A 27,056-nucleotide genomic window follows, 5' to 3' on the forward strand; every position below is an offset into this window, starting at 1 on the left:
AGAGCTTCACATGAATGACAAACAGTGAGAAAATCTGACTCAACTGTGGGGCTGAGTTTATGAAAAACAATAACCAATATTTACTGCATTATATAATTGGACTTTCATGTAACAGAGAACTTACTGTTTCAGTAATTTAAACTACTTTTAGAGGCCACTGTTAAAGGACTTGATAGCCCATCTTTAAAAGTCATTCACCAAGCTGTTTCCCAGGCACCTCTTTACTCTCACTAGGCAACCCAGTCTGGATACAAAACTATTGGATACATTATCTGCTTAGATGTTCAATATATGCCTATCAAAACAAAAAAGTGATGCATTCATTTCTAATGACAGCTTAAATTAACATGCTGTATATATGCACATCAAAAGGAACACACTGAAAAATGTACAGATTTATGAAGGACTATCAGGTTTCTGTTGCATTTGTAACTTAAAAAAAAAACCTTAGAAGACTGTGAATACAGTCCACTTCATGGTAAATTCACGTGCATTGCTTCAATAGTGAACATGTGAACTTTTTTGTACCTTTGGGAGAAACACTGAAGAACTTGGGAAGAGAGAAGAAAAGCCAAGCACTCTTTCCCTGCTGCCAGAAGCAAATGGAACTGAGTGTGATACACAGCATCACTGCTTCTCCCTGCTGTAAAACACCACAAATCAGTTCTTCCTCTCAGAATTGCACAGAGCTGGTGTCAAAGTACAGCAAAGGTACATGACACCCAGCAGGAACAAACTCAGAGGACATGACTGGATTCCCTGATCAGAGCTGCTGAATTCCAGCCAGGCTGGCTGATTCTTCCCAATTTGTCTTGCTGGCAAGAAGCATGACAAATGATTTTTTCCAGCAGAGAGGGGAGGAGGCCAGAGGAAGCAGCAGTGTGATAAACACCCCAGCTCAGAGCTCACAGGGAGAGAGCATGGTGCACTTGATATACACATGCACAGCAACGTGCATATCCAGTTGTACATGCACAGAGCGCTACACATAAGCGACCAATTGCTACATCGATAAATCTTTTCCCAAAGCCAGAACATTTTTTAAGTAAGCCAGGTGGACATGCAAGATTACATCAGGTGTTAGTAAGAAGATAACTTTGCTTCAAATTAATGGTATTTTAAAACACTGTCTTAAAAAGCACTGCAACTTTTCAGTTTACAAATGAAGCCTCTGTATAATCTAAAAAGACAGACAGACATACATTCTGCCATTCAGTATCTTTGTAATAAATCTACATGCATGGATAACTTTCTGCCCAGCCTCTCCGCTCCCATTTTGGCCAGACACACAGCACTGTTTAAGCATGTCTGCATTTGTTTGCCACTGATTAATCAGTCATTTTTCCTGAATAAATTACAATCCTCATGCACATATGCAAGGTATGTTTTTTAACTGACTACTTTGTGAGGTGTTAGATTTCTAAGTAGTTCCTCTTTTATAGCATCTTTGTTTTTCCGAAATACTGTGGAGTTACAGGTCATAGCCATGAAGAATTTCATACACAATCGGCATTCCAGAAATCACTGAACTAGTGCAAAGAATTATTTCTCTTATTGTACCAAATGAATTTGTCTGCCCAGTTGAAAATAAGAGTAACTCTGTAATTTTTTCAGTGCTTTTGATCTACAGAAGTTCATGTATAATCTGCATGTACACATTTAAAACTACATCAAAATTTGGACTACCAAACAAATGAGGAGATGACTAAAATTTTAAGAAAGCACATGACTTTGTAAAACGAACAAACAAACCCCCTCCATCTTCTCCATGTGATTAGCAATATACTTTTTCTCCTCCTTTCAATGTCTTTGAAATGGAAAATCCCAGGGAAGTAAAATATTGATAGCTATTGTATAAGTTAATTAACAGCTATGGCTAAACTTACCCTCAGTTTTCAAATTTGACAAATTAACAGTTTTAAACTCTGAGGAAGTTAATCTTTAGTCTCAAATAGTTGTGTCCAACTCTTACGAGGAAAGAGTCAACGTGTGACTGTCAGCATTAGCCACTCATGGAAATGTACCTGGTGAACTGTAGCCCCGAACTGCAGCTGTGCACAGTGCTGTGCAGTTCTCTGGCTGCAGTGGAAATGACAAACACTGCATGTCTTTTCCAGAAGGCATGGAGGAACAGGGTGTTGAATGAGGACTGCCACCACAGTCATCACTGTAACAGTGCAAAAGTGACTTGGTTGTCACCAGGTTTTTATCAGTGCTCACAGAAGCTGACAGTGTGTGAGCATTTAGGTCTTGAGGCTGTCGTGCAGGTGGGGAAGGATGCATTCATCAGCATTCCCATATATGCCTAGGAAAAGGCACTTTGCAGTGGAAAGCACCAAGGACAGCCCACAGCAGGAAAACAGACTTCCAGCATGGAGGAGTGGGAGGATGGTGCTGCTGCCACCACTTCATTGTCATGTTTATTGTACAAACAACATGCCAATAAGTGTAAAAAGAAAACTGACTCATCCCAAATCCACACTTACTGCATGTCTCCTACTTAGCACATATTTTCTGGATCCGACAAATCCAAGCTAGTGATTTGACTGCCATTTCCCTCATGTTTTCTAATTTCCATTTGCATCATTGAGGGAAAAAAAAAAAAAAAAAAAAAAAGAAAAAAAAAAAAAAAAAAAAAAAAAAAAAAAAAAAAAAGATATGTACAATTCCATGAGGAAAGGTGCCATTCTTCTCCTGAAGCATATGGCAAATATTATGGTGAGGACAACTTTTACATAATCTGTATGCTTATCAAATGCATCTTTCTTTTTTCCACAGAGGGCTTGGGCATACAGCAAAGAGTGACCTTTTCTGCTTAGGTCAGCATGGCAGAAAATACAAGAAATAGAAACCAGAAGAGCCACAGAGAAAGGAAGTTCAAATGTGTACCAGAGTCACTGCACTTCAAGGCAGAGCTGCTCTGTGTATGCTCTCTCATGGATGCTCAGTTCTGTGCATGCATCTTGAAAGACACACAGAGATTTATAGTAACGGTGGTTACTGCATAGTACATAACTGCGAGTTGTAAGATAAAAGTTTCTCTGTTCTGGGCTACTCTGTACAGTACAGTCTGTGCATCCAATATTGACCTGCTCATGATGGGGTTCATGCGGTACTGGACCACGAAGGAGTAGTTTTCTTTAGAAAATATGGAAGTGTGAGTTCCACAACCCGAAGGTTGCCACAAAAATAAATTATGCTTGTGAAGGCCTGTGGTCTATAAATCCAGTATAAGGAATAACAGCTACTGACTGGAATGCAGTATTACTTTGGATCCAGGCTCTTGCCTGGAATTGCCATATCTTTTTCTTTTTAACACTGTATCAATTAAATTGTACTGAAGTCTGCACCTGGACTTGAAGATCAAGCTGCTATATGTGTATAAATTAATAAAAATAAACAAAATGGAGAAAAATGCAACTATTGTATTCTTGTTTTGAAAAGAATGACAGCTTTTTCCAGAATCATCATGAATATCTGTAATAGCTGTTATGTTTTGTGTTTTCTTAAAATGAGATCTTACATTTAATTGCTGAACTATATAAGCTTAAGATTCTTCCCCAAGAACATTGGAAAAATGCCATGATGAAATGTAGTATAACAAACAAGGAAATGACAGAATTTCTCAATTTAGACTCATAAATAGCTTAAAGGGAGGTTAATATTATGGCACTTCCTCTGTTGATGGGAGGATGAAAGTTGTAGTTATAATTTCCTAATGAAATAGGAGTATGAAATACATTTGGTTGTTTTTTTCAAAACTTTCATGGGTGTCAATGGTTCATCAGTTGTTAAATGCACAATACTGCCATCTTCTGTATCCAAGAAACAGCAAATTACGTGTTATTTTACATGTATGTTCTGCACAAGGAACAGTGGAAGTACTACTGATGACAACTCCTTCAAGAGACTCTAGCATCTGGCACATGGTTAAGTAACAGCAGAGAGGTCATGGTCTGAATATTCATTGGTCAAATGGCAAATGTAACTGCTGACAAGAGCAGTCACATGCCTGTTTTGAATAAACCCACTGAGCTTCAGAGTAAGGAAGAGGATACTCATTATGCTGTTAATGAACAGCACAGTCAATTAGTCAGATTTTGACAGAGCCTGCTGTGGTGTGCTTCACCATCAGCAGCTCCGGCTGTTTCTGCAGTGTACTACCTCCGGGACACAGGAAATAACCTACATTGTGGTTTAAGGAGAATAATTTAGACCTTAATCAACAATGTACATTATTAATAGCTATGCAAAACACGCCGAAATGAAAGCTACAAACACACTGCCTCTGAAGGCTGCAATCTATCACTCCTGTCACAGAGGAATTGATTACTGACAACTTGCATATTTCCACCCATCGTACCCATGAGGGTCTGTGTGGAATAGTTTCCTGCCATGAAATGCGTTTATAATCAGGTCAGGTACTATGCCCCAGAGACGATGATGGGAATACATCAGCAATGTGAGCTAAATTGATCAATGTACCACTCTGGTGTAGTGCTGCTGCTGCTCTGGAACTGTGCCTTCCCTCAGCTCAGAGAGGCTGCGGGGCAGAGTAGCCGTGCCTACAGCAGCCAAGGCACACACTGGAAGCTCACCTCACGGCAGGCACCGAACACCCCGCTGCCCCCCCAATTCCCTACACAACCAAGAACACAGCCAAGGCAGCTCACACAGAGCACAGGCTGTCACTGCCCGGAGCGTCACCCGTACTGCCGTGGGCAGCTACACCCCAGGCACGCTCAGAGACCACTGCACAGGCACCTCAGCAGGGCTGAGGACATTACAGAGTCAGGAAAGGCTGAGGGAATTGGGCCTGCTCAGCCTTGAGGAGACAAGTGAGAGGAGACCTCACCAACACATACTAAAATCAGAAGAGGGGTGTCAGAGGATGGGTCCAGCAGGGACCACATTCTCGGTGGTGCCGAGCAATAGGACAAGAGGCAACGGGCAGAAACTAATGCACAAGAAATTCCACCTGAACATAAGAACTTCGTTACTGCGTGTGACCAAGCACTGGAACAGATTGCCCAGAGACAGTGCAGAGTCTCTCCCATTGGAGATACTCAGGAGCCGCCTAGACACAGCCCTGTGACCTGTGAGATGGCCCAGTTTGACAGGGAGGTTGGAACAGACGATCCACTGCGGTCCCTTCCAGTCTGACCCGTTCTGTGATTCTGTGACAACGGCATGTTCCGTGCACTCCCTCGCTTGTGATCCTTGGGAGGTTTTGGTGAATGGTGCTCCCAGGTGCCGCCTTTCCGCGCCCTCGGGGCCGCACGGACCCCGCCGCCCCTCAGCCACGGGAACGCGCGCCCGCCCCGCGCGCGGCCGCCGGAACCGATTGCGCGCCCTTCCGCCGCGGGGTCACGTGACGTCCCGTCGGTACCGCAAGATGGCGGCGCCCATGTTGGTGCCCGAGCCCCCCCTGGGGAAGCCGAGGTGAGGCCGCGGCCGGGCTGGGGCCGGGACCCCCCGGGGCAAGGGGAAGGGTCCGCGCGTCCCTGTGGAGAGTCACGGTCCCGTCCTGGCCGGGACCGCCCGAGCGCGCGACGGCCGCGGCTCAGGCCGCCCCGTGGCCGGGCCCGGCAGTGGCGCAGCTCCGCGAGGCCGTGGTCCGGCGGGACGGGGGAACTGGGCTCGGTGGTTCGCGGGACGGGAGCGCGGCCGCGCTGGGGTCAGCGAGCGGGCCCGGAGGCGGCGGAGCCGCGGGCGGAGGGCGCTGCTGGTCCCGACCCCGGCCGGAACCGGGGCCGCCGTGCCCGCCCGCCCGAGATGCGGCGGGGTGGGACAGCGTTCCGCGCCCGGGAAAGCGGCGGCCCTGACTGACGTGAGGAGCAGCAGAGGCCGCGGCGCGGACAGGCAGCGGCATGTGCGTGCCCGGGCTGAGCCCCGTCCAGCCCCGCCGCGGAGGCTATGGGCCAGGGCAGCCGTGCTCGGGAGTCCGCCGGTCGGGGTCTCCAGGTGTTTGCCAAGGCCTTGCTCCGGTGTCGTGCGGCTGGAGGGAGAGGCGAACACCAGCCCTGGCGCGGTTTGAGCGCTGCTGCTCTTTTTGCGCGTCAGCGGTGTGCCCACCTCCTCGTGTGCTGGCCTGGGAGCAAGGGGAGTTCCTTGGTCCCTTCCTTCCCTGGGTTTCGAGAAAGGGAAGTTCCCAGGGAACTGGGCAGGAGCTTCTCGCTTGTCAGCCCAGGCAGGTACTGAGGGATGCGATCCCTTTCAGGCAGGGACACGAGGTGAGAAGCGGCCAGGCTGGCTGGGTCAGAGGCACAGGTGGGGTCTGTGTGGGCAGGTGCTGCTGCCGGGACAAGCACCGTGGTGTCACCTTGGCACGCACAGTGTGCAAGTGGTGAGGATGTGAGCAATCCTGAACAGGATTGGAGATGTGGGTGAAGTTCTGTCTGGCTGAGTTACACTTGTGGAATCTTTTAAAATTACACACTCCGAAAGGGGAAAGTTTTTATCTCCCATCAGTATTTGGTGTGGCACAATGACAAGAGCTGAGGATCATACCTGCTTCCTGTTTCTCCATTATGACCTGGTTAGGAAGAGGAAAGATAGTGTGAAACTTGACAGAAAAGAACTTGATGTGAAAAGGATTTTAGGCATTAGAAGCATTTTAACCACAGTGAAAACGTGGTGTTGCTTGTAGGCAGCCGTTCAAAGCTGTCAGACAAGCAAGGAAGAGTCTCGCCAAGCTTCTGTAGCAGAAGAGCAGTGCTGAGTATTGTCTGTGGGGGCTGTGGAGTGTGTTTTGTTAGCTGTCCATTGAGACTGCTGCCCGTGGAGAATATCAAAGAAGAAAAGAAAGGACTTGAAATTGCATGTCCTGTAAAAGAAAGACTAGAATGTGCTGAATGTGTACCAAAACTGTAGGGTAGGAGATCCCCAAGTTTTTCTCCCTTATCTTGTGACCAAGTTTCAGTAGCTGAAGGAGATTTCATGGAGTTGGTAATGATGTCGAATACTGCAGAGCTCAAAAAAGATGAGACCCCACGTGTGGCATCTTCTTGCTGCTGCCCACATGCAAGTTTGAACAGCACAGACACAGATTTACAGGTTTCATTGTCACATCAGATGCTGCTGTGGAGTTGCTGTTTCATATAAATGCCTGTTATTTTTGTAGTTTGTGGGATTTTGTATTGCTGAAGGAAATTAAGTGCATGTATGACAGTAAGAATTATGTGTTTGGTTGTTTTAACATAAGTAATGTTCTCTCGTTTTCAGCCATCAAAAGTACAGAGCTATTCTGAAGAAGGAGAAGAGGAAAAAAAAGCGGCAGGCACTTGCCAAACTAAGGGACTCAGGTAACTGAAGTATTTGGTACTGCCAGTGGAACTAGAAGTGATTGGGGGGTTTTGTTTAAGATATCATTCTGTGTATCTATGTTGGCTGCAGCATGCAGTTATGTAGATGCGTTGAATTGTGTTTTTTCGCAGAAGCTGCTGAAAAAGATGAATCTGTGTCTGAGGAGGAAGAGGAGGAAGTGGAAGAAGAGGAGGAAGAAGAGGAAGAAAAAAAACTTGAGGCAGAAAGGTGAGAAACCTAGAAAATGGCATATCTGCTATAAACACTTCTGTAATCAATTTCATTTTAGTAGTTTGAAAAGTTTGAATATAGTCTGTGTAACACAATCTTTATTGAATATGTCAGGCTACACAGTCCTTTCCCCTAAAGTCTGAATGATTGCTATGATATTTTCTCTTTTAAATAAGATTAGATAAGTTGCAGTTATTCCTGTGGTAATAAATTTGAATTGTATTTATGACAGTTGCATCAGCCATGGGTAGTCCTTAAGTGTGTGGTCTAAGTGATGTCTGGTTTCTTTTGGTAGACAAAAACTACATGAGCAGTGGTTGCTGAGAGAAGAAAAGGCCCAAGAAGAGTTCAAGCTAAAGAAAGAAAAAGAAGAGGCTGCAAGAAAGCGTCAAGAAGAAGAAGAGGTATAAAGATGTGAAACCTTACAGTTGTGCTTGGCAACAAGGTAGACTTAGTGTAATAACTTTTATTATTTTGTGATGGACTCATTTTTCTTGATGCTGGTGGGTTTGAAAACATAGACTCTCCACTCTTTTATAGAAAAGCAAAATTGAAAAGAGAAGAAAACAACAACTCTTAAAGGGTTTTTGTCAGACATATGGTTGCTTCTGACTGGATGAATACTTAATGGTCAAGGAGTTGTAATGCAAAATCGTAGTTTTGACTTTGATTGATTGTAAAGCATTGTTCCTTATTTTTTTTTTTATTGTAAAGAGGAAGATCAAAGAAGAATGGGAAGAGCAGCAAAGAAAAGAGAGAGAACTGGCACAGCAGAAGCAACAGGAGAAGAAAGAGAGAGAGGTGATTCCTGGTGGTGGGAGGATATACATGTTATATGTCCTGTGACATGATCAGGTGCAACAGTTATGCTCATTGAAGAGGGATTTTGTTGTAATTAGCAAATGAATTAGTTAACCCATTCTGTCTAAGTTACTAAACCATTATTCAGTGTTAAAGAGCATCCAGGGGATCCATATACTGAAGTGTAACTCTTGCTAACACATCTGGTTGTTCACAGTATGTAATTGCTTACATCAGGTAAATACAAAGGTACTGTGCCAATGCAGGTTCTGATAAATGCACTTTCTGCATCATGTGTTAAAGATAATCCTTCCTTAATGTCTCAGTTGAACACAGTCAGTGCTGAAGAAAATGCCCAAAGAGGATATGGAATATGGAAGTACATTGCTGCTGTTCCTTAACACAGTTCTTAAACAAAAGATGTGTTACAGCTCTTCTTTACCTGACTCATCCAACAGGACGTATCTTTTTTCAGAGCTTCTTGGGTGGAATAAAAATGATATTGAAGAGACAAGTCATTGATAACATTTCTGTGAATGATACATTTTTCTTAAGTTTTACAAGTTCAGTGGCCTGTACGTAAGGTGTCCCATACAGTAATCCAGTGTGAGGACTGGCCTCTTACTGCTAGTGAAGAGTGACTGCAGCTTTCTAGGATCTGGTAATTTTAGATTCTCCACAATCACAAAGTTTCCAGTGATGTCCCTGGGAGGTGTCTCACAGCTGTGTCTGATAGCCACAGCAGGGGAGGAGCCATGAGCAAACAGTTCTGGCTCTCTGCAGTTAATGGTTGTGCCACTGATTATGTAACACTTGAATGAGGGATGCCAAAGAACAGCAGTTACTGTATTTCCTGTCTTACTTCCTTTGGTGTTCAAGTATCCATTTCTCTCTGCAGAGTAGGGAGAGAAAATGATGCTCGGGTCCTTTATTTAGGGTTGAGATACAGTTTGGAGAGAGTTGAACCATGATAACAGCAGGATTTTATTCCTCCCCTCTGTCTTTGTGTCTGGTTTTGTCCAAGCCCTCAGTGAGATAACTGGTGTCCCTGAACTAGATGGAAGCTTTTTTTTTTTTTTGTTTGGTTATTGAATTCTTTGCTTTGTGTTTTTCTGGGTTATTATTTACGGGGATAGTGAGTTAAATTGGCTCATAGAGGGCAATGACAGGAACCCAGAGGGAAAATGATTACCCGGCCAGGAGCAGAGCCACCCATTTCAGCAGCAGAAAGTTGTTTAACTGGTTTTGCCTGTGTGTTAAAACAGCAGTTTAGTCAAATTCTAACAGTGATACAAAAAAAAACCCCCAATTTCCTTCCCTAAAATGAACAAATAGAAATAGATTTTCTGGTTTGATGGGTGGTGGTAGTGTGAGGCTCTTTTGGAAAGAGTGAAGGGGTAATTTTGGCTTTGGTTTTTTTTTGTGAGGTTTGAGGAGTTTTCATTGTTTGTTCTGTTTCGGTTTTCTTTATTAGGGTGGATGCCATCTGACATCCTTGGTGATCAGTCCCAGAAGCTGTCTGAGTCCTCATCTTTTGAATTGCATTTTTAAATTTTTATTTGCTCTTTTTAAATTCAATTTATTTTCTTCCAAATTAAACCAGTCCTAGCATATTTTCTTGTATTGATTATGTTTAAATGTCTTTTTTCTAGGAACTTCATAGAACAATTTATTAGAAGTAGTGTCCAGCCAGTTTTGAAGAGTGGTATTGTTTGGCTCAGCCCATTCAGAAAGAATATCCTCATTGCTTTCCTGTATTTGGAAGGCTAGATATGGTTAACCTAGGATGTTTAAGTTCCTTACCAGTTACATTCTTTGTTTTAACAGACGCTCACTGAGCATTGCATTTTTCTGTGTGTTCCATAAAATGTCTAAGTTAAAACATTTTGTGCAACTAAACCATTACGTAACCAGGCTGAGTACTAGAGTAGAGTACTAGAGCAGGAAATAGATTTAAGCATCAATAGTTCAATTATAGTTTTAAAAAAGAAAATTAAACTTTTATGTTGTCTATCATTTAGTTTAGAAAATCATCTATGTGAGAGTCTTGTCTGATGTATCCTTTAACAGCTTTCTCGTACATGAATTGCTGCAGAGCCAAAGTAAATCTCCTGTTTTTAAAGCAAACCTCATCACACTTTCATTATGCATAATCACTAAGCATTGTAAATTAGGTTCTTAACTAAAGAAACCAGATGTTTTGCGTATCCTCAGGGTTTTCACTAGTCCTGTGTTTGCACCATTTATAGGCAGCTGTGCAGAGGATGCTGGATCAAGCTGAAAGCCAGGTATGCTCAGAGACTTTCTGAAAAAAGAACTGAAAAGTAATTTAATTTCCATCCGGTGTTTGCCTTCTAGCATGCTGTCCATCTGCTCTTGAGAACCTAATGGCCTGAATAAATTTAATATATAGCGGCTTGCATGAGCTGTAAACAATTATTTACTGGGTGGAACATAATTAAGCATATTTCTGGCTGGTTGGTGGCAGTGCAGTTGTGCATGCTGATGACTGTTCAGGAGGTCTGAGTCAAAATGAACCTGGAAATACTGCTGTGTGCTGTTGAAAAACTATGCATGATGGTTTATTTGTGAATTGTAATTCTAAATAAATCTGTCAGTTCTGGGTGGCAAGATAAACTTGTCTTTTTAAGCAGATGTCAGGATCTAAATAAGAGGATTCAGTGGTAGAGGAGAGCACAGATCCTTAAAGAAAAGAAAAAAAGGTGGGGGAGGGAGAAGCTTGACTGCTTGGATGCCTGGAAGAGCATGGATCTCAGGCTGGCAGTGTGTAGAAAAGAAAACTGCAGTTTTCATTTGAATCTTAGAGATTGCCTTAAAGAATAATTTGGCTTTTTATCCCTGTCACATGGTTAAACTGTTGAAGATTCTTGCTCTGTTTAAACAGCTACATGAATCTGAGAAATAAGTTTTAATCTGGTTATCCATTGTTTATTGATTGCCATAGCTATATTTGAGTTACATTTGGTTCCAAATCATGTTTAAACAGTTCTTTAGGTAGGGAATCTGTTTCATAAGATGGGTAGGAAACTGCTGTGAACTGCCGCCTGCCCAGAGCTCAAGATGCATTAGCAGTCATATCTGCAAAGGAACAGTCAGAAATGTGGTATGTTAGAGACTGCATAGAGTATCAGTTCAGGGTTCAGTTACTGCTGATGTAACAAGGCTGTTCTGGTGATAGAAAATTATGGCTGCAAGTCATGAACAGAATTGGTAGCTGGGTCAAATGATGCTTGTGAATAAAAAGAATTTTTAGTTGATTTAAAATGAGAACTTAGGCCAGTCAGCTTTACAGATTGTTTGGTTAGAATGAAAATTCCTTTTTAAATATGTTTTGGTTGTAGTTATTCAAGACTTGCAACTTGGTGAGGCCATTTTGAATTACAGAAATCTTAATGACCTAAGATGATCAGTACAGACACCTATACTTCCAGTGCTAACTGTGAATTTAATTTTTTAAATTCTGGCCTTTGGCAGGTTACTTTTAATTTAGGATTTTCTAGATGCACATAACAATGATAATGATGAGCTTGCTGAGCTTTGGGCTGTTGCAGAGAAAATAAGTAAATAGTCCTAGCTTTCTCTCTGCCAGGTTGTGGTGGTTTTGGCTGATGTAGAGTTAATTTTTTTCATGGTGGCTAGTATGGGGCTTCATTTTGGATTTATACTTAAAATAGGGTTGAAGATGTGGAGATGTTTTTTGTTACTGCTGAGCAGGGCTTACACAGACCCAAGGCCTCTTCTGCCTCTCATACTGCCATGCTGGTGAAGAGGCAGGGGGTGCATGGTTGGCTGGGAGGAGACAGCCAGGACAGGTCACCCAAACTGACCAAGGGAATATTCCAGACCATCTGACATCATGCTCAGTATATAAAGCGGGAGAAGGAGGAGGGAAGGGGGGACATTTGGAGAGATGGAGTTTGTCTTCCCAAATCACTGTCACATGTGATGGGGCCTTCCTTTTCCGGAGATTGCTGAACACCTGCCTGCCCATGGGAAGCAGTGAATAAATTCCTGGGTTTGCTTTGCTTGTGTGCCTGGCTTCTGCTTTCCTTCTTAAACTGTCTTTATTTCAATGCAGGAGGTTTATATCTTTTACCCCTCCATTCTCTCGCTGATCCTGCTTGGTGAGGCTGTGAGCATGTGGCTCTGTGGGGTTTAGCTGCTGGCTGGGGTTAAACCATGACTCAGGTGTAAAAAGTGAGACCCAAGGAACAGGGCAGCTTTGAAAAACAATGTTTTGAATAGGTTCAGTTTGCCTTGTAGAAACATAGTTCTCATAACTGCATGTGAATTCAGCTGTTATGTTTTGACACTCTCAATTCTTTACTGATTTCTCACTTTTGTCTATTTTAATGTTACTTCCACAGCTGGAGAATGGTGTGAGTTGGCATAACCCAGAGCCCCCAGAGAATCTGGGAACAGAGAAGGATAGAGCGAATTGCCCGTTTTATATTAAAACAGGTTCCTGCCGATTTGGAGACAGGTAATCCATTGAATATTTACCAGGATAGAAATGTGTTCAGAGGCAACTTAATTAGGTCATAAGCAAACGGAGGAAAAATTGCTGCATAAAATACTTTTGTGTATTTGGATGTGGATTGAGAGCAGAGCATTGGCTGACTGGAATTGAGCTATTTATTGTTATGGCATATTATTGATGGTGCATTCTGGTTACATTGGCCAGACTTGAGTTTTCCTCAGCTTAGACACATGCAGATACATTCTGACAGAATGTATATGGTCTGTTATTAGTACAGGTCTGATATGCCAGATGCTAGTTTTTTATATTTTCTAATTTGCATATATTCAAATCCCAAAGGGACTAAAGGAAGTTAAGGTAAATCTGCACACTTGGGGAAGTTGTCAGGTAGCTTCCAGAGCTCTCACTATTTAAATGTGTGATACATTCAACTCTGTTTCTGGGACACTGACAGAGTTCCCCTGTCTCAAGAGGGAAGTGTAACTTTTACTAAAGGCAAGAACAGAGAAGCTCATCAGGATGATGAGAGATGAGCAACACCTCTGTAGAAGTGGCTGACAAGTCCAGACTCAGCTTTCAAAGAGGAAGGTGGAAGAGGACTGTGATAGAAGAACAGCAAACTCAGGAGTAGGTGGGAATGATTATTTAAAGTTTAGTCAAGTGTCTCAGAATGTTTACTAGCTTTGAAAAAGAAAGGACTTTCTCATATGAAACAAACAGCAAACTTGTTCACAGAGGATGTAGAGGAAGCCAGAAATATAAATGAGTCATTGGTGACCAGGAACAGTGATGACCCAAATGCAGCTTCTGGCTTGAAAATCCCTGATTTTTTTTCTTTTGTGCTAAGGGGAAGCAACAGTTTATCAGGGAAGGACTCTGATATTTATTACACAAATCTTCAGCAAATATGTATGAGGTTATTTTACTAACTTTCACTGAAATGTGTGGTCTAGCTGTTGTAGTTTTCTTTATCCTGGGAGTAATTTGTTCCATTGTGATGTACATTGTGGGTAATTATAAGATAATTCAACTATATGGAAGCTTCAAGTTCACATCTTTTTTTTTTTTTCTATTCTGAAATATGTGTTGAGTTTCATAATAAAATTTTCACCAGCTATGTCACTGCAGACAGCATTTTTTTTTAAATGTCTAGATCTTTGTAATATTTGCAGTATTTTTGTTTCAGTGGTCTTTTATGGAGATAACCTCCATAGATTATTTATAGATTGCATAAAATTCAGTTTTGCTTTGAACTTTGCATTTGAACTATGAATAACCCTTGGAGAATAAATACTGAGAAACAACATATTCTGCCCTTCCTCTTTCACCCCTGTTGATATCAGCTACCTCTCTTGCATCCTCCTTTTTTTTCCTCACATACCTGCTTCCTTGATAATCTGGTCATTTTAACATCTGTCTGTGAGCTGAAGGACTGGTACAGCTAGGGTAGGACTGGAAGGATGGGTTGGAAGGAGTTGTGAAAAACTAGGAGCCAGTGTTTTCAACAAATAACCGTTGAATATTGTCAAAGCTTGCTGTGTCCTGAAGAAGCTAAAACTGGCCGAGTTTGTTACTACCAGTTTCCGTAATTCAAGCCCTGACATTTTGCAGTAATATTAGGATTCTTGGGCCATTCATTTTCCTTGGGGTTTCTTTTTTTCTGTCATGTGAATATATAATTTTGTGTGTAGACAATATTAGGTGGGTTTAATGTTTTGTGTTCTATTATTGAAATTGAACAGCAAAAGTAGGCGGCTTCTAAAATGTAAAAAACAATAATCATCAAATTAATTGTCTCCTGGTGTAGTTTTGGGTTTGGAGTTTGGATTTCTAGTTTGTTCTTTGCTTTTTGAAGTCTAAGAGGACAACCAGAAGGTGAGTCCATTTCTGACTGACTGGGGGCAGAAAAACTTCCTCGCTGAAGTCTGAGTTGTAATTGTCCATTTTGAGACCTGACCTCCCTGCAGTTCATCTGTGCTGTCCAGTGACATAGACTGGACTAGTCTGGATGGTTTTCTTACCATGTCATGAAAAGGAAAAATGTGTTGGAGAGTGCATGACCCAGTTGCTTGGAGACATATTGATTTGGAATCATAAAGCACAGTGAAATAAACATGGAGAACAGTTGTGTTCTTACTGAATCTAAAAGTGTCTAGGGGAGAACTGTATTTCAGCATGTTATCAAGGTAGGCTGAATATAATGGATGGTGAGGGAGATCTAATTCTTTTATGGCTGCCAAGAAGATGCAGATTAAGATCAACTGATTTAAAAGAATCTTTCTTTGTTTGGGCTTTTTTTGGGGGGGGAGGTGATTGAGGCTTTGGGTTTTGTTTTTGTTGGTTGGTTGGTTGTTTTTTGGTTTTTTTTGTTTTTTTTTTTTTTTGTTAGAAATGGAAAAATACCAGTCTTGTACTCATCCAAGTGTAGGTCTAAATGTGCTGTTCTTCCCTCATTCCTGCTTTCCACCCCCATATGATAAGATCAACTTAAGTAAAAGTTGTTCAGTTTGCAAAAAGAAGAGCAGGTACTAGCTAGCTCTTCTCTTTCTAGAAGACTCCTGACAATCTTTAAAGTCCTTCAGAAAATGGGAACACATTAACCCTAGTAGCCTAAAAGAAATTACTTCAGCTCTGTTTGTGACACTGGTATCTATAGCTTTTGTAGTTCTGCTTTCTTAAGCAAGAATGTGTTTGTTAATAGCATTAAGGAAGCCTTAAGGTTATGTACAAACTCGCTCCAAAAGATTTGGTTTAGTAATTGAAATATCTTGATTTTCCACTAATGGATTTTTTTCTATAATAACTGTAACTGAAAATGGCAGATGTTTGACTCTTTAACAAGTGTATCTTCTGAAAGTGCCAATCTTTCTACTTCTCTTTCTTCCCTACCCTGTGCAGGTGTTCTCGCAAGCATAACTACCCCACGTCCAGCAAGACGCTGCTGGTGCGAGGGATGTTCATCACCTTCGGCATGGAGCAGTGCCGGAGGGACGACTATGACACAGATGCCAGTCTGGAGTACAGTGATGAGGAGACCTACCAGCAGTTCCTGGAGTTCTATGAGGATGTGCTCCCCGAGTTTCAGAATGTGGGGAAGGTGGTTCAGTTCAAGGTATGCATCTAAATGGGGTTTATGTGCCTTAAGAGAAATTCTGTCCAGTACGCCCCAGCTTAATCCTGTGTGCACTAGGGAACTGTGCAGTGTTCTCACAACAAATTATGCATCTCTTGTGTCACCTGTGAACTTCTCACTGCTCTTACAGAGCACCGTCTTACTCTGGGTGAATCTTTTCTCCCATTCTCTTGAAGTGTTACAAAACCTTGTGCTTCTGTATTGCAAGTTATTCACACTGCTCAACTTATCTCATAGTCCTTACTTTTTTTATCCTGTGCTAATCCCCAGAGGGTCCATTAAGACTGTTAGACAATATAAATACATCTGAGCTACTGTATTTGGGCCCAAGGAATGAAAGAGTGGGGGTATGAAATGTATTTGGAGTGTACACCCAAACTGTCATTTTAGGACTGACTGAATTAAAATAAAATCAGATTGCAATGAACTGAAAAGGTAGCAGATATTTCAGTAGGAAGAATTACAGAAAGGTAAGTTACATAAATGGTCTTGAGATTTGTCATCCATCCTTACTTTGTGCATTTGGTTTGGTCAGTGTTTTGTACTGATTTTTTCCCATTGTTATTTCTTACGGGGATAAAGAGGGATCTGTAAATGGAGACCTCAGATGAATGATGCCCCATCATAAACGTTGCCCGAAAATATGCAGCTTGGATGGTGCAGACTCCTTGTATCAGAATATATTGCAGCATCCCTTTCTGCTTGTCATCCCTGAATGTTTTCCTGCAGTCACCAGGAGGCACATAGTGCCTTTTGTTCTTTTGTGTTCATCTACTGACAGCCGCCTCAGGATTGAGATGGTATTAGCATTTCAAGCAAGAGGAAAGTAGAAAGAGTGAGTTTTCAGTAGTTGTATAATGAGCTTTATAGGCAAGAAACATTCACTTGTTTGGAGGAGTGGAGCAACCCCTCTGTATTTTGACTTATGGAATAATAGCTGGTTACTACAAGACATAATAACTAATAAGTAACTTCCTCTACTAGAAGATAGGATGCAGATTCCCTATGGAGCATGACTTGAAAAGCCCTGTCAGCAAAGTCATGTCCTTGGCTTTGTACCCTCATTCTGTACAGGTGTGCTAAGCTGCACCTGCTTGGGTCCTTGTGACTGTTGGTGTGGCATTCCCTGGCTTCTGAGGCAATTGTGTAACAGCAAGATGATTCTCATGCACATTTTCCCCACATTAGAGATGCTTCAGAATGACACAATGGCTGCAAGGATCTTAACTGAGTGAGCTGGGATTCTGTGACCATTTAGAATCAGATTATACACACCCCTCTTTCAACTGGCTTCCTTTTCCAGTGTAGCCCAAGGTTTTATTCTGTTTTTTTTTTTTTTCTTTTTTTCTGGGAAGCTGCTCCATAATCTGGAAGATCCTGGTAAAACAATACCCTACAACACTAGGGTTCTTTTCCTACCCAAAAATGTCTATGGCAAAATCATTTTCACTTGTTCTTGTATTGACACTGTTTATCTCGAATAGTTTGATGCCTTATCCTGTAATACTTAATTATACAAATGCTTGTTATTGTGGCTGAAGGCCTTTGCTGATCCAGCATACAAGGTGGTGTTCCCTGAGGGTCAGTCAGGGTTCAGGGATGAAAGGAGCCACTAACCTCATTAGCTGTGGGTATTGGAAGAGGCCTGTGGGCAGCAGAGGCTGGAATCACAGTTTGCCCTGGAGAACTGGGTTCCACCTGATAGGACCTGCCTGCCTCAGAACCTTTTGTAACTAGCAGCAAGCTTTTTCAAAGGTAATTTGTGTATTTTTGAGACCTTTAGATATACTTAGAGTGCTAAATCATTACAAAAAGAGGTTTTTCAGAACTGTACAGTGAAAAGATGGTGTCTTCAGCTTTTCAAACCCATTTCACAGGGATGCTGTGAAGATGCATTGCTGTGGAGTCTCTTACTGTGACAGATCACTCGTCTCCACTTGAGGATACTACTAATTGTTGTCAGAGCAGGATTTGTTGCACAGTAGGGTTGGCCCTGACAAGTGCAAGACAATGGAGTGTACAAGCTTTCTTGTGGACTAAGTGAAGCCAAGGTCTCAGAGTTAATTAAAGCATAATGCTGGAAACAGTTAAACATAAGGCAGAAAGGCTTCTATTCTTTCCTTTTTTGTTGTTGTTGTTTTTGGGGTTTGTTTGGTTTTGGTTTTTTTTTTGTTGTTGTAACACTAAGTGTGATAAATGAGAATTGCCCATCTAAGAATGTGTGAGCTGCTGTACAGCATAAACCTTCCACTGCCCTAACTTCATGTTTCCATCCCCTCAGGTCAGTTGCAACTATGAGCCTCACCTGCGAGGAAATGTCTACGTCCAGTACCAGTCGTAAGTACTCACAGTCTTACCAAGTGCTAGAAGCAAACTCCTGAGCTGAGTAATGAATAAGTGTTTGTATCATCAATGCAGTTCATTCTCATATGGTAGTGGGAGCCCAGAATTGGTAAGGAATGTCTGAAATGATTTTGTGATGGTAATGCCATCTGTTATTTTTGCTTTTTAAAGGGAGAAGGACTGTCAAGCAGCTCTGGCTCTGTTCAGTGGACGATGGTATGCAGGCAGACAGCTTCACTGTGAATTCTGTCCTGTGACGAGGTGGAAAACTGCCATATGCGGTGAGTCTCGAAAAAGAGGATGTATGTTACTGAAAGAGTACTCACTCATGGAAGTTAAATAGAGGGATTAGGCTGTAGCTTTCAGATTTGCCTAATGTGGTATTCATTTCTGTCTGGAAGCTAACACAAGCTAACTTGCTTGTGTAGATCCAGGAAAGAAAGGGAATATTATACCATGTCACCTGAGTGTCTGAATTGTTCTAGCGGAATTATTATGGTTTAGGAAAAAAAGTTTGGATTCTAGCTTTGGAAATAATAATCTTACGGTGAAACTACTAATTTATCTCTTGAGAAGCAACAGCCGTTTCTGGACTATCAACAGTTCTGAGCAGTAAATATAACACGTCACTTATCTGGAGTTACCTTCTTACATTAAGGTAAATAATTTAAATGAAATTAAATGAAAAGTTGAGTTTGTTCTAAGCTAAAACCAAATCCTCATAGCTGTTAAAAAGCTAATTCCGAGAAAAGTACACAGTGAAAATTAATCATGTGTGAGTTAAATTGATAGGTGGTGAGATGCATGTTCTTCTGTTTGGAGAAGCAAAATTCAGTTCATTACATTTCTTCTACATAATGAAGAAAGAGATTTAACAGGTGTGGTTCATAAAAAAGCAAACCCTATCTGTTGCAGGTTTATTTGAAAGGCAGAAGTGTCCAAGAGGGAAACACTGCAACTTTCTTCACGTATTCAAAAATCCGAACAATGAGTTTTGGGAGGCCAACAGAGACATACGTATTTCTCCTGAACGGACTCATCAGTTGTCTAAAAACTCTGAGAGGAGGAACAGATCGAGCCACCGTGACGACTATTACAGCCGGTCCAGGAGAAGGGGCAGCCCCAGCCCAGACCATTCCTATCGCAGGAATGGAGAATCCGAGAGGAAAAAGAACCGCCACAAAAGCAAGAGGCGGCGCCGGTCCGGGAGGTCGAGGAGCCGGGAGAGGAGGAGGTCTCACAGCAGGGGCAGGAAGAGGAGGGGCCGCAGCCGCAGCAGGAGTCACAGTCGGACACGCAGCAGGAGCAGAAGCAGGAGCAGAAGCAGAAGCAGAAGCAGAAGCAGGAGTTCCTCTCGATCCAGGAGCAGGGGTAAAAAGAGATCGAGCAGCAGAGGAAAAAGTAGTGAAACTCCCAAAACAAAGTGAGAATTACTTTCAGAAATCACTAATTGATAAAAATAGAGCTGACAGATCTTCCCAATAGGGCACCAGATATATTTGAATTTCAAATAAAGTGTTCTTGCACATTAAAATGTTTCTTCCTAATAAAGGAACGTAGTTTACTGTGTGCGAAGCTTGAGAAAATTAAAAGTTTTAAGTCCTGTAGAAGGTGTGAATGTCAAGTACTCTAGCTACTCTGTCCCTCTGAACTGCTGCAACACCTGGATGCACACTGAGTATAAATAGAGAAGTGAAGCCTCTTTGGTATATGCTTATTTCTGTTATGTGTATGTTAAATGTTTACTGTTCCTGTAAGGAGTTAGTACAGAACAGCCAGTGTGCATTAAATTCACACCCCAGCACACTGCAGATCCAATGTGTAGATGACTGCATTTGTATTTTTCATCTGTTTATTGGAAATTGCTTTCTAGACAAAGAAAATATCATCGTTTTATGAGTTGGAGAAAAGGGATCTCAAAGACATCACTGTTTGGTTGTACAATACTTGCCCAGAAGGAGCTTTTTGGTCATGAGTGTTGGATTTTTGTCTGCCCTGACTGAGCTGCTGAGCTGCTTGCTTGTAGGGATTGCAGTAGACTAAAACCAAGTAGCAAGTACACAGAGAAACAATCAGTTTATTCAGTACCTTAATCCTCAAATAAGAGTGGAGACCATGCAACTGTAATCCTCAGCGAGGTTAGAAATACTTTGCATACCCCTTGGTTGCACACCATTTGTAGGTGAAAACAACCTTCCTGACTTGTGCTGGAGGGGTGGAAAGTGTCCATCTGGGAACCGAAGAGGTGATTGTGAAGGTTCAATCAAGATCGCTGCAGAGTGGCTGAAGAAACTGAAGGGTTTATACTTGAAAGAATACTTTACAGTTTTGGGAGAGGAGGACTTGACTTAGAGCCTTTTTAGGTTTATTTTACAAATAGTTTGAGGCACCCTACTGCCTTGCTTTCCTATGGCCAAGGTGAAGAGTAGGGTACATAAAAATGAAATTATTGAGACAAAACTTTCTTGAAATGACAGCTACATTAGCTAAGTACCTGCAGTTAGATAATGCTTACCAATATTTTTTCACTTTAATTTAAAAGATTTGTGCTCTTAGATGTACTGTATTTCACATGGCTTATCTAGGTTTTAGCTTAGGCACCTCAGACACTTGGAGAGAGCTTGTGACACCAAAGGTTAGGTGCCCTAACAGTCTGTAGAGATAGATACCTCCCTGTCTTTAGCCTCTGCAAAGAACTGGGCTCCTGCCTTTAGAGAACCAGTCAGACCCCATGAGTAAGAAGCCTAAAGCAGGCATGAAGTACTCCCAAATAAGAATTCATTATGCTGCTGGGAGTTGTAACATAAACTCCCTTAGAAAATCTGGGTATCTGAACTTTACCAACAGAATTCCTCACAGCAAAAACGTTTTTCCCCAGGATAGTTAAGATCAAGTGAACATTGCTTCTGGACATGATATATATATTTTGCTTTTCTAAATGCATAGTGCACCTAGCATGCTGATTATACGTTTTTCCTTCTTTCTTCATGTGTAACTTGTCCAATATGGAATAATGCAACAAAAGTGATGTTCAGTCCAAACCCAACTTTTGCTATATATTGTCATAACTGTAGGCAGAGGTGTAGCTTTGGTAATTTGATTAAATGTTTTAGTTATTAACAGATGTAGGAATTGTAATTAATTAGCATAACTTTTGAAATAATAACTTTTTTAAAAGACATATTTCAAAGGGTAGATAGCACTAAGTTTTTAATTCCATTTGAGAAATTTGTTACTGCCAGTTTCTTGTAATGTACCTTTGTCTCTCCACACCTTAGAGACAAATTTTCCCTGAGGTTTTTTATTTTTTTATAGACTCTCAGTTGTCTCGCTGGGTCACTTGCACCTGCATGTGGCAAACTCTGGTTCAGTTTGTCGCCAGTTCCATCCTCCATTCCCTGGGCTGCCCTGCTTCCCAGAGCTCCCTGTGAGAGCTGCTTGTGCCTGTGCAGACGCTGTGCACCCTGTGTCACATGGCCAGATGTCACAGAGCATGATCCCAGCTCAAGTAAAAGTGCTGGAGTGGGTGGTGGGAACCTGTGACCAGTCAGGTGAAATAAGCAAACCAGGCCTCCATGGGATTAGAAACTAAGTGCCCCCGAAGAACCATGTGAGAATTCCATGGGTAATTAGGCTCCTTAGTCCCCACAGTTTTGCAACAAGATTTGGGAAGCTGAGTGACTGTATTAAAAAAAAAAAAAAAAAAACAAAAAAAAACAAACACAAAAAAAAAAAACCAAAAACCAAACTTGCTCAGAAATGCATGTGAAAATTTAAATATACTTTATTTCTGCTACTACAATGGCTGAAGCTTCAGCTTGCTTTTCTTGAGGTCTGGACCCAAACGTGCTGTCTGTTCCTGTGCAGTGTAGGACTGGTAGCTGTGATCACCCCTCACTTTCACACAGGGTCTGTTTATTACACAGAATTTGAGTGCTGTAGATCTGACATTTAGCTTGCATTTGTTAGCATGAAACCTGGGATTCCACCAGTTTTCTAACTTCGGAGTTCGTATTTTTCAGTATTGTTTCTCTGCTTCATAACCTTAAGTAGTGTTATATGCATGGTTTTGTGTTTCCTTATTATTATCTGAGTGAGCTATTTTATTCTGGAGAGACAAACAGACTAGAAGTTTTTTAATGTTAAGCTTAATTATTTTCTTTCCCAAAAGGAAAAAGCCTCAGAACACAGAAAGGATTTAAATTTTTAAGGAACATCTATTCCCACTACGTGTTATTCCACATATGCCACAGAAAAGGACCTTATAAAGTGAATTAATATGGGCCAAGTTTTGTTTTGTCTTTATCGACTACTTAAAAGCAGCAGCTTTCAAAATACTTTTTTCAGTTGTGAATTCTGCAGGGATCACAGAGGTGCTTTGGAGTAATTCTGGCATTTACACAGAGGTTCAGGGTGGCAGTGCCAGGGCCTGCTTTGGTCAGGATGGGGAGCTGCTCCTGCCCTTCAGTGGAGGAGTAACAACGCTGCCTTGTTCAGCAGCACAACGGAACAGTGACAGCCCAGTGGGAACCCCTGCAGGCATGGGCACTGATGATGCCCAGCAGAATTAAGGCATCAGGGAACTGGGCTTAACCCATTGCAGCAGACTGCCTTCCCTCCAACTGTAGCTGGTGGCCACTTCTGTGGGATTTCATTCCCTCTCTGCCTGTCCAGAGTAGCAAGCTCCCATCAGGGGTTGAGGAGGGGTGATTTGTGTCTGTGTGTTGAATGCAAGGCCTTCCCTCACTGCCCCCAGCCCTTGTCTATAGGGCACATTGTCCAAAATGCAGCCCATGTGACTCCTCTCCCATTTCTATGCCCTGTGATGGCAGCATGGCCGTTTTGCATTCAGTCTGGCATTAGCACATTCAGTGTATTGGAAACTGCCCTCCGGTTTACCAGTGACATTCCTGTGCGCTAAATAACTTGGGTTTTTTCTAAAGACATGCAAGAGCCTGCTGAAAGATGCTTTTGCTTCCTGTCCTAGATCAGCACTTCTTACAAAACATGAAAGATGGAAGTTTACGATAGTTAATAACCTGAAAGCTTAATTTAGCTTCTTACATCATCCAAAGACTGCAGCTCATTTTGTTTCCACTGTAAGCTTGTAATTAAAATAAAGTCCAATTATTCCACATATATTCCTGCTCAGCACTGATGTCCCAGGTGAATTCAGTATCTATGGCTGAAAACCAAAACTGATGTGACATGGACAGGCAACACTGTCGAGCCATGGGACAGACTGCAAAGCAAGCTGGACAAGCGTAAACCCATGGTACGTGTGAACTTGGCAGAAGCAGCCACAGGGTGACAATCATTGTGGCCTTACCCCAGAAGGAACAGCAGATGGTCAGGAAAGCCTCTTCGAGTTAAAGACTTAAGTCAGTGAAGTTGAAGAAGACGCTCAAGACAACAATCAACTTGCCTGAACAATCCAGAAATTCTTACTTATTCTTTAGCTCCCCCCAACCCTTCCCCACAAGATGGGAAATTCAAAAACCAGAATTTCATTTCAAATTAATTTTAGAAATGCCCGAAGATATTAATTTTTCCCCATGCTTTTGCTGATAACATCAAGCAGTTCAGTTCTCTTAGAAAGGTGGAGAATGGATTCATCTGACAGATTCTTGGTTGAGACCAGGATTGGAAACATTGCACTGACTTGTTCAGAATTGTGTGAAAAGATATTCAGTCTGTATTATCCAGAAATCTCTCTCAACGTGTGGTTTAATTTTCAAATGAAGTGGTACTACCCCATCAATTTAAGATCCACTTAAATAAATTTCATGTTTCATGTGGCAAGCTTTCCAAAAACTTGCTAATTTATTGCTTTCTCTACAATTTAAATGGATGTAAATAACTAAACTTGGACACATTTTTTAATGAAGTGCTCAAGAACAGGTTAAGCACTGTAATAAAATTTCCCTTTTTTTAAGCCAGCACTGAGTGGCCTCTTCTTTCCTCTGTGAATACAGGCACTAAGTACATATAAACACAGCAATGGTGTAAAAATGGACATTTATTACAACTAAACCAATGTGATAGACAGAGGTCAAACAGTTTGTCACAATCACAACGAAGCTTAATCCAGCCAAGCACATACAAGTGACAGTGTAAACCTTAAAAACATGTTTAATACATATAAAATTTCTTCTGATTTGACTTCAATCCATTTTACCACTTCACTCTCATACACAGGGTCCTTTCACTACCCCTCTACCCCCATCTATCGCTGCCCACTGTGCACTGGGGAACTGCCCTGGGACAAAAAGTCCTTTGGAATCTGTATAAATCCTACAATGGGAATCTGTGGTCAAGTTCTAAGGGCTTGAGTTCCCAGCACCACCCTGGTACAGCCACAGGAGTGGCACACACAACCCAGCCCTGGCCTGTATCAAAGTATCAATGCTAGGGTCTGATCAGGGGCCTTCCAAGTGGCAACGCTGCACTTGTCCTTTGGCCGGGCACTTCTGAACACACTCTCCAGCTGGCCACAGAAGTGCTGCTCCCAGCAGCACTGCCACACCTAAGCTTTGTGAAAACATGGCACTACTCAGGTGGAACAAGCCAGAACTCCTAGGGGAAGGTTTTCGGGTGGAGAGGGAGGGGACAACCCCCCACCATGAGGACAGGCAACAGAACTTGGCTACTCCCAGCTGTGGACTCCCACTGTCTTCTCAAAACCACATACAGATCACATTTCTGCAAGCAAAACAGGCTCAGTTGGTAATTACCAAGAGTCTGCTCCAAGTGTCAAAATACTACTGGGTATCAGTTTACATGATGTGCAGTGAATATACTATACAAATCTAATGTTTAAGAGCTCTCACTGCAAATAAGTTGTTTCAATTGTACATCACGCAGGAGTGTTGTAAGGGAAGTGTCATGTGTTTAACATGTTGATCAAGAAAAGCAGTTAAATGACTTTGACACTTAGTGTATCCTAAAGGTACCTATACACCACCCAATAAAGCATAACTAGAAAAACACCAATAAATACAAATTAATTGGTAGACGCTGAAAGAAAATAATAAAAGGTCCCTTCTGTAAAGCTTCTTCTTTCCCATCTTTGAAAGTATTCAGTTTTCATTATGCATCTCTCTATTCAGTTTAAAAGCTGACCTCCTTTCTTGTGTTCATGCTCAAAGCAAGCTAGTATCAGACCTAAAAACAGTTTCCTTATTGAGTCCAGATTGGTTTTCCTTTTCTCCTACATGCATTCCCTTTGGAGTATAGTAACTTGCACAGTTTTGCTCAAGGTAGCTACACCTTCATGTCTAGTGAGTTGATCAGTTTTCTTAAAAAAGCAGTTATCACCTTAACAGTTTTTTAACAGTTTGATATGCAGATCTTGGCAGGATTCTTTGGTATCATGACAAATTCAGTAATAAACAGTATTTCCAATCTTTATGCAACAACTGAAATAAGCAGAATAATCACAAGTGGCGACTAAAATGTAGATGAACAAATCTTTGGTTGCCTAAACACAATTCTACACCATAACATTTCATATTTGGAGTTGTCCATGTAGTTTCTTTTCATTTAGGTAGGCTATGCTTATGTCATAATGATACATTTATTTCCTGAAGTCAAGTTTGCTTATAAAAAAAAGTAGACTTACCAAAGTCAAATGCAATTTTCCTATAAATGCAGTGAAGGGAAACATGGAGTCAATTTAAATCTAATTCCCTTTCATTTATAAATTTTGAACTTAAGGTTTCTTGTTCCCTTTAAAAAAAAAAAAAGTATTTTTCTTGTAGGCCTGAATGAAGCAGCTTAGCAAAACAGTAATACTGACAAACAGCATCTTACACCATTAGCTAAACATTACAATGAAGGCAGTGAACATTTACAGTATGAGACACTGAGATGGCATCAGCTGAAGAGAAGGTTTATGTCAATCCAATTTCTTCAAGTACACTACGTGGGGTCTCTGCTTCCTATGGAGGGAAAATTTGAGATAGTAGTAAATGAACACTGTTTCTACAGCGGCGCTGCAAATGAGTTAGTATGGAAGATGCTGAATTGAAAAAGAAAGCTGAAAAGACATGAAAACATGGAAACAATGCAGTTTGCAAACATGGTATTAGTTTCACTTTTCAGAGAGCTGTTAATTAGATTGCCATGGTTCACAGGAATAGCTGGTAGATTTTATTGCCCTTAAGCATAATAAAAATAAAACAATTAAGATGTACCAGCAGGGAACAAATCACAACTGAGTAACAGAGATAGGAACTGGGAAGGATCTTGCTATGGAGTCAGTGAATTTTTGTGGTGAATTGTTTTAAGGGTCTCAAAAATCTGTTTGGGAGTAATAAACAAACATGGGAATGAAACTACTGATGCAACTAAGATACAGTATCCCTTGAAATCTTTATAAAAGAGTTTCAATTTGTTTGATTTTTTTTTACCAGTTATCCTATGCTTAATTCATAAACCAGGTCAAGGTACCTTGGTATACCTGGTGTCAAACTGATCCCTTTCAAAGAGGGAGGACTTTTCAGGACTGGAATTTTATTATTCCACACCAGGCATAAAGTTTTAGGTTAATTCTAATCATGGAAAGATTTCCTTAAATTCAGAGAAAGTTGTTTGATACCAAATTACAAAGAATTATCATAAGTTTTGTTTTCATTACTTCCATAGCATCTGAAAAGAAATGGTTTAAACTAGAAACATTAGGCTGAGCTTTTCTCTAACTATTAATAATGCCATTGTAAATAAAAGGGGATACTGTGTCCA

The 27,056-nt window shown here is 41.4% G+C and overlaps 2 protein-coding genes across 5 annotated transcripts in view; one reads left to right on the forward strand and one right to left on the reverse strand.

Annotated features, from left to right (window-relative positions):
* Positions 1-5,328: 5,328 nt before the first annotated feature.
* On the forward strand, positions 5,329-24,253 carry ZRSR2 (zinc finger CCCH-type, RNA binding motif and serine/arginine rich 2). The gene is made up of 11 exons (XM_066313907.1): positions 5,329-5,442; positions 7,225-7,304; positions 7,437-7,533; positions 7,832-7,940; positions 8,251-8,337; positions 10,587-10,625; positions 12,726-12,841; positions 15,737-15,950; positions 18,253-18,308; positions 18,486-18,595; positions 19,230-24,253. The coding sequence occupies exons 1-11, from the start codon at positions 5,396-5,398 to the stop codon at positions 19,739-19,741; spliced, it is 1,467 nt and encodes a 488-aa protein (XP_066170004.1). The 5' UTR covers positions 5,329-5,395; the 3' UTR covers positions 19,742-24,253.
* A 62-nt stretch (positions 24,254-24,315) lies between these two features.
* The window catches only part of AP1S2 (adaptor related protein complex 1 subunit sigma 2), a 30,994-nt gene continuing 28,253 nt past the window's right edge, over positions 24,316-27,056 (reverse strand). For all 4 annotated transcript variants that reach the window (XM_066313910.1, XM_066313912.1, XM_066313916.1 and 1 more), the window contains one exon: positions 24,316-26,254. In XM_066313910.1, the coding sequence (XP_066170007.1) occupies positions 26,235-26,254 (20 nt within the window). In that variant the 3' untranslated portion in view covers positions 24,316-26,234. The remainder of the gene's footprint in view (positions 26,255-27,056) is intronic.

This window comes from Sylvia atricapilla, chromosome 2 (assembly GCF_009819655.1).
Source record: "Sylvia atricapilla isolate bSylAtr1 chromosome 2, bSylAtr1.pri, whole genome shotgun sequence".
In the NCBI taxonomy this organism is placed as follows: domain Eukaryota; kingdom Metazoa; phylum Chordata; class Aves; order Passeriformes; family Sylviidae; genus Sylvia; species Sylvia atricapilla.

Bases quoted from the DNA above. Each gene is read 5' to 3' on its own strand.
- ZRSR2 (XM_066313907.1), top strand. From the start codon at position 5,396: ATGGCGGCGCCCATGTTGGTGCCCGAGCCCCCCCTGGGGAAGCCGAG. The intron at 12,842-15,736 runs GTAATCCATTGA...TACCCTGTGCAG, and splicing joins TCCTGCCGATTTGGAGACAG to GTGTTCTCGCAAGCATAACT. The intron at 18,596-19,229 runs GTGAGTCTCGAA...TATCTGTTGCAG, and splicing joins GTGGAAAACTGCCATATGCG to GTTTATTTGAAAGGCAGAAG.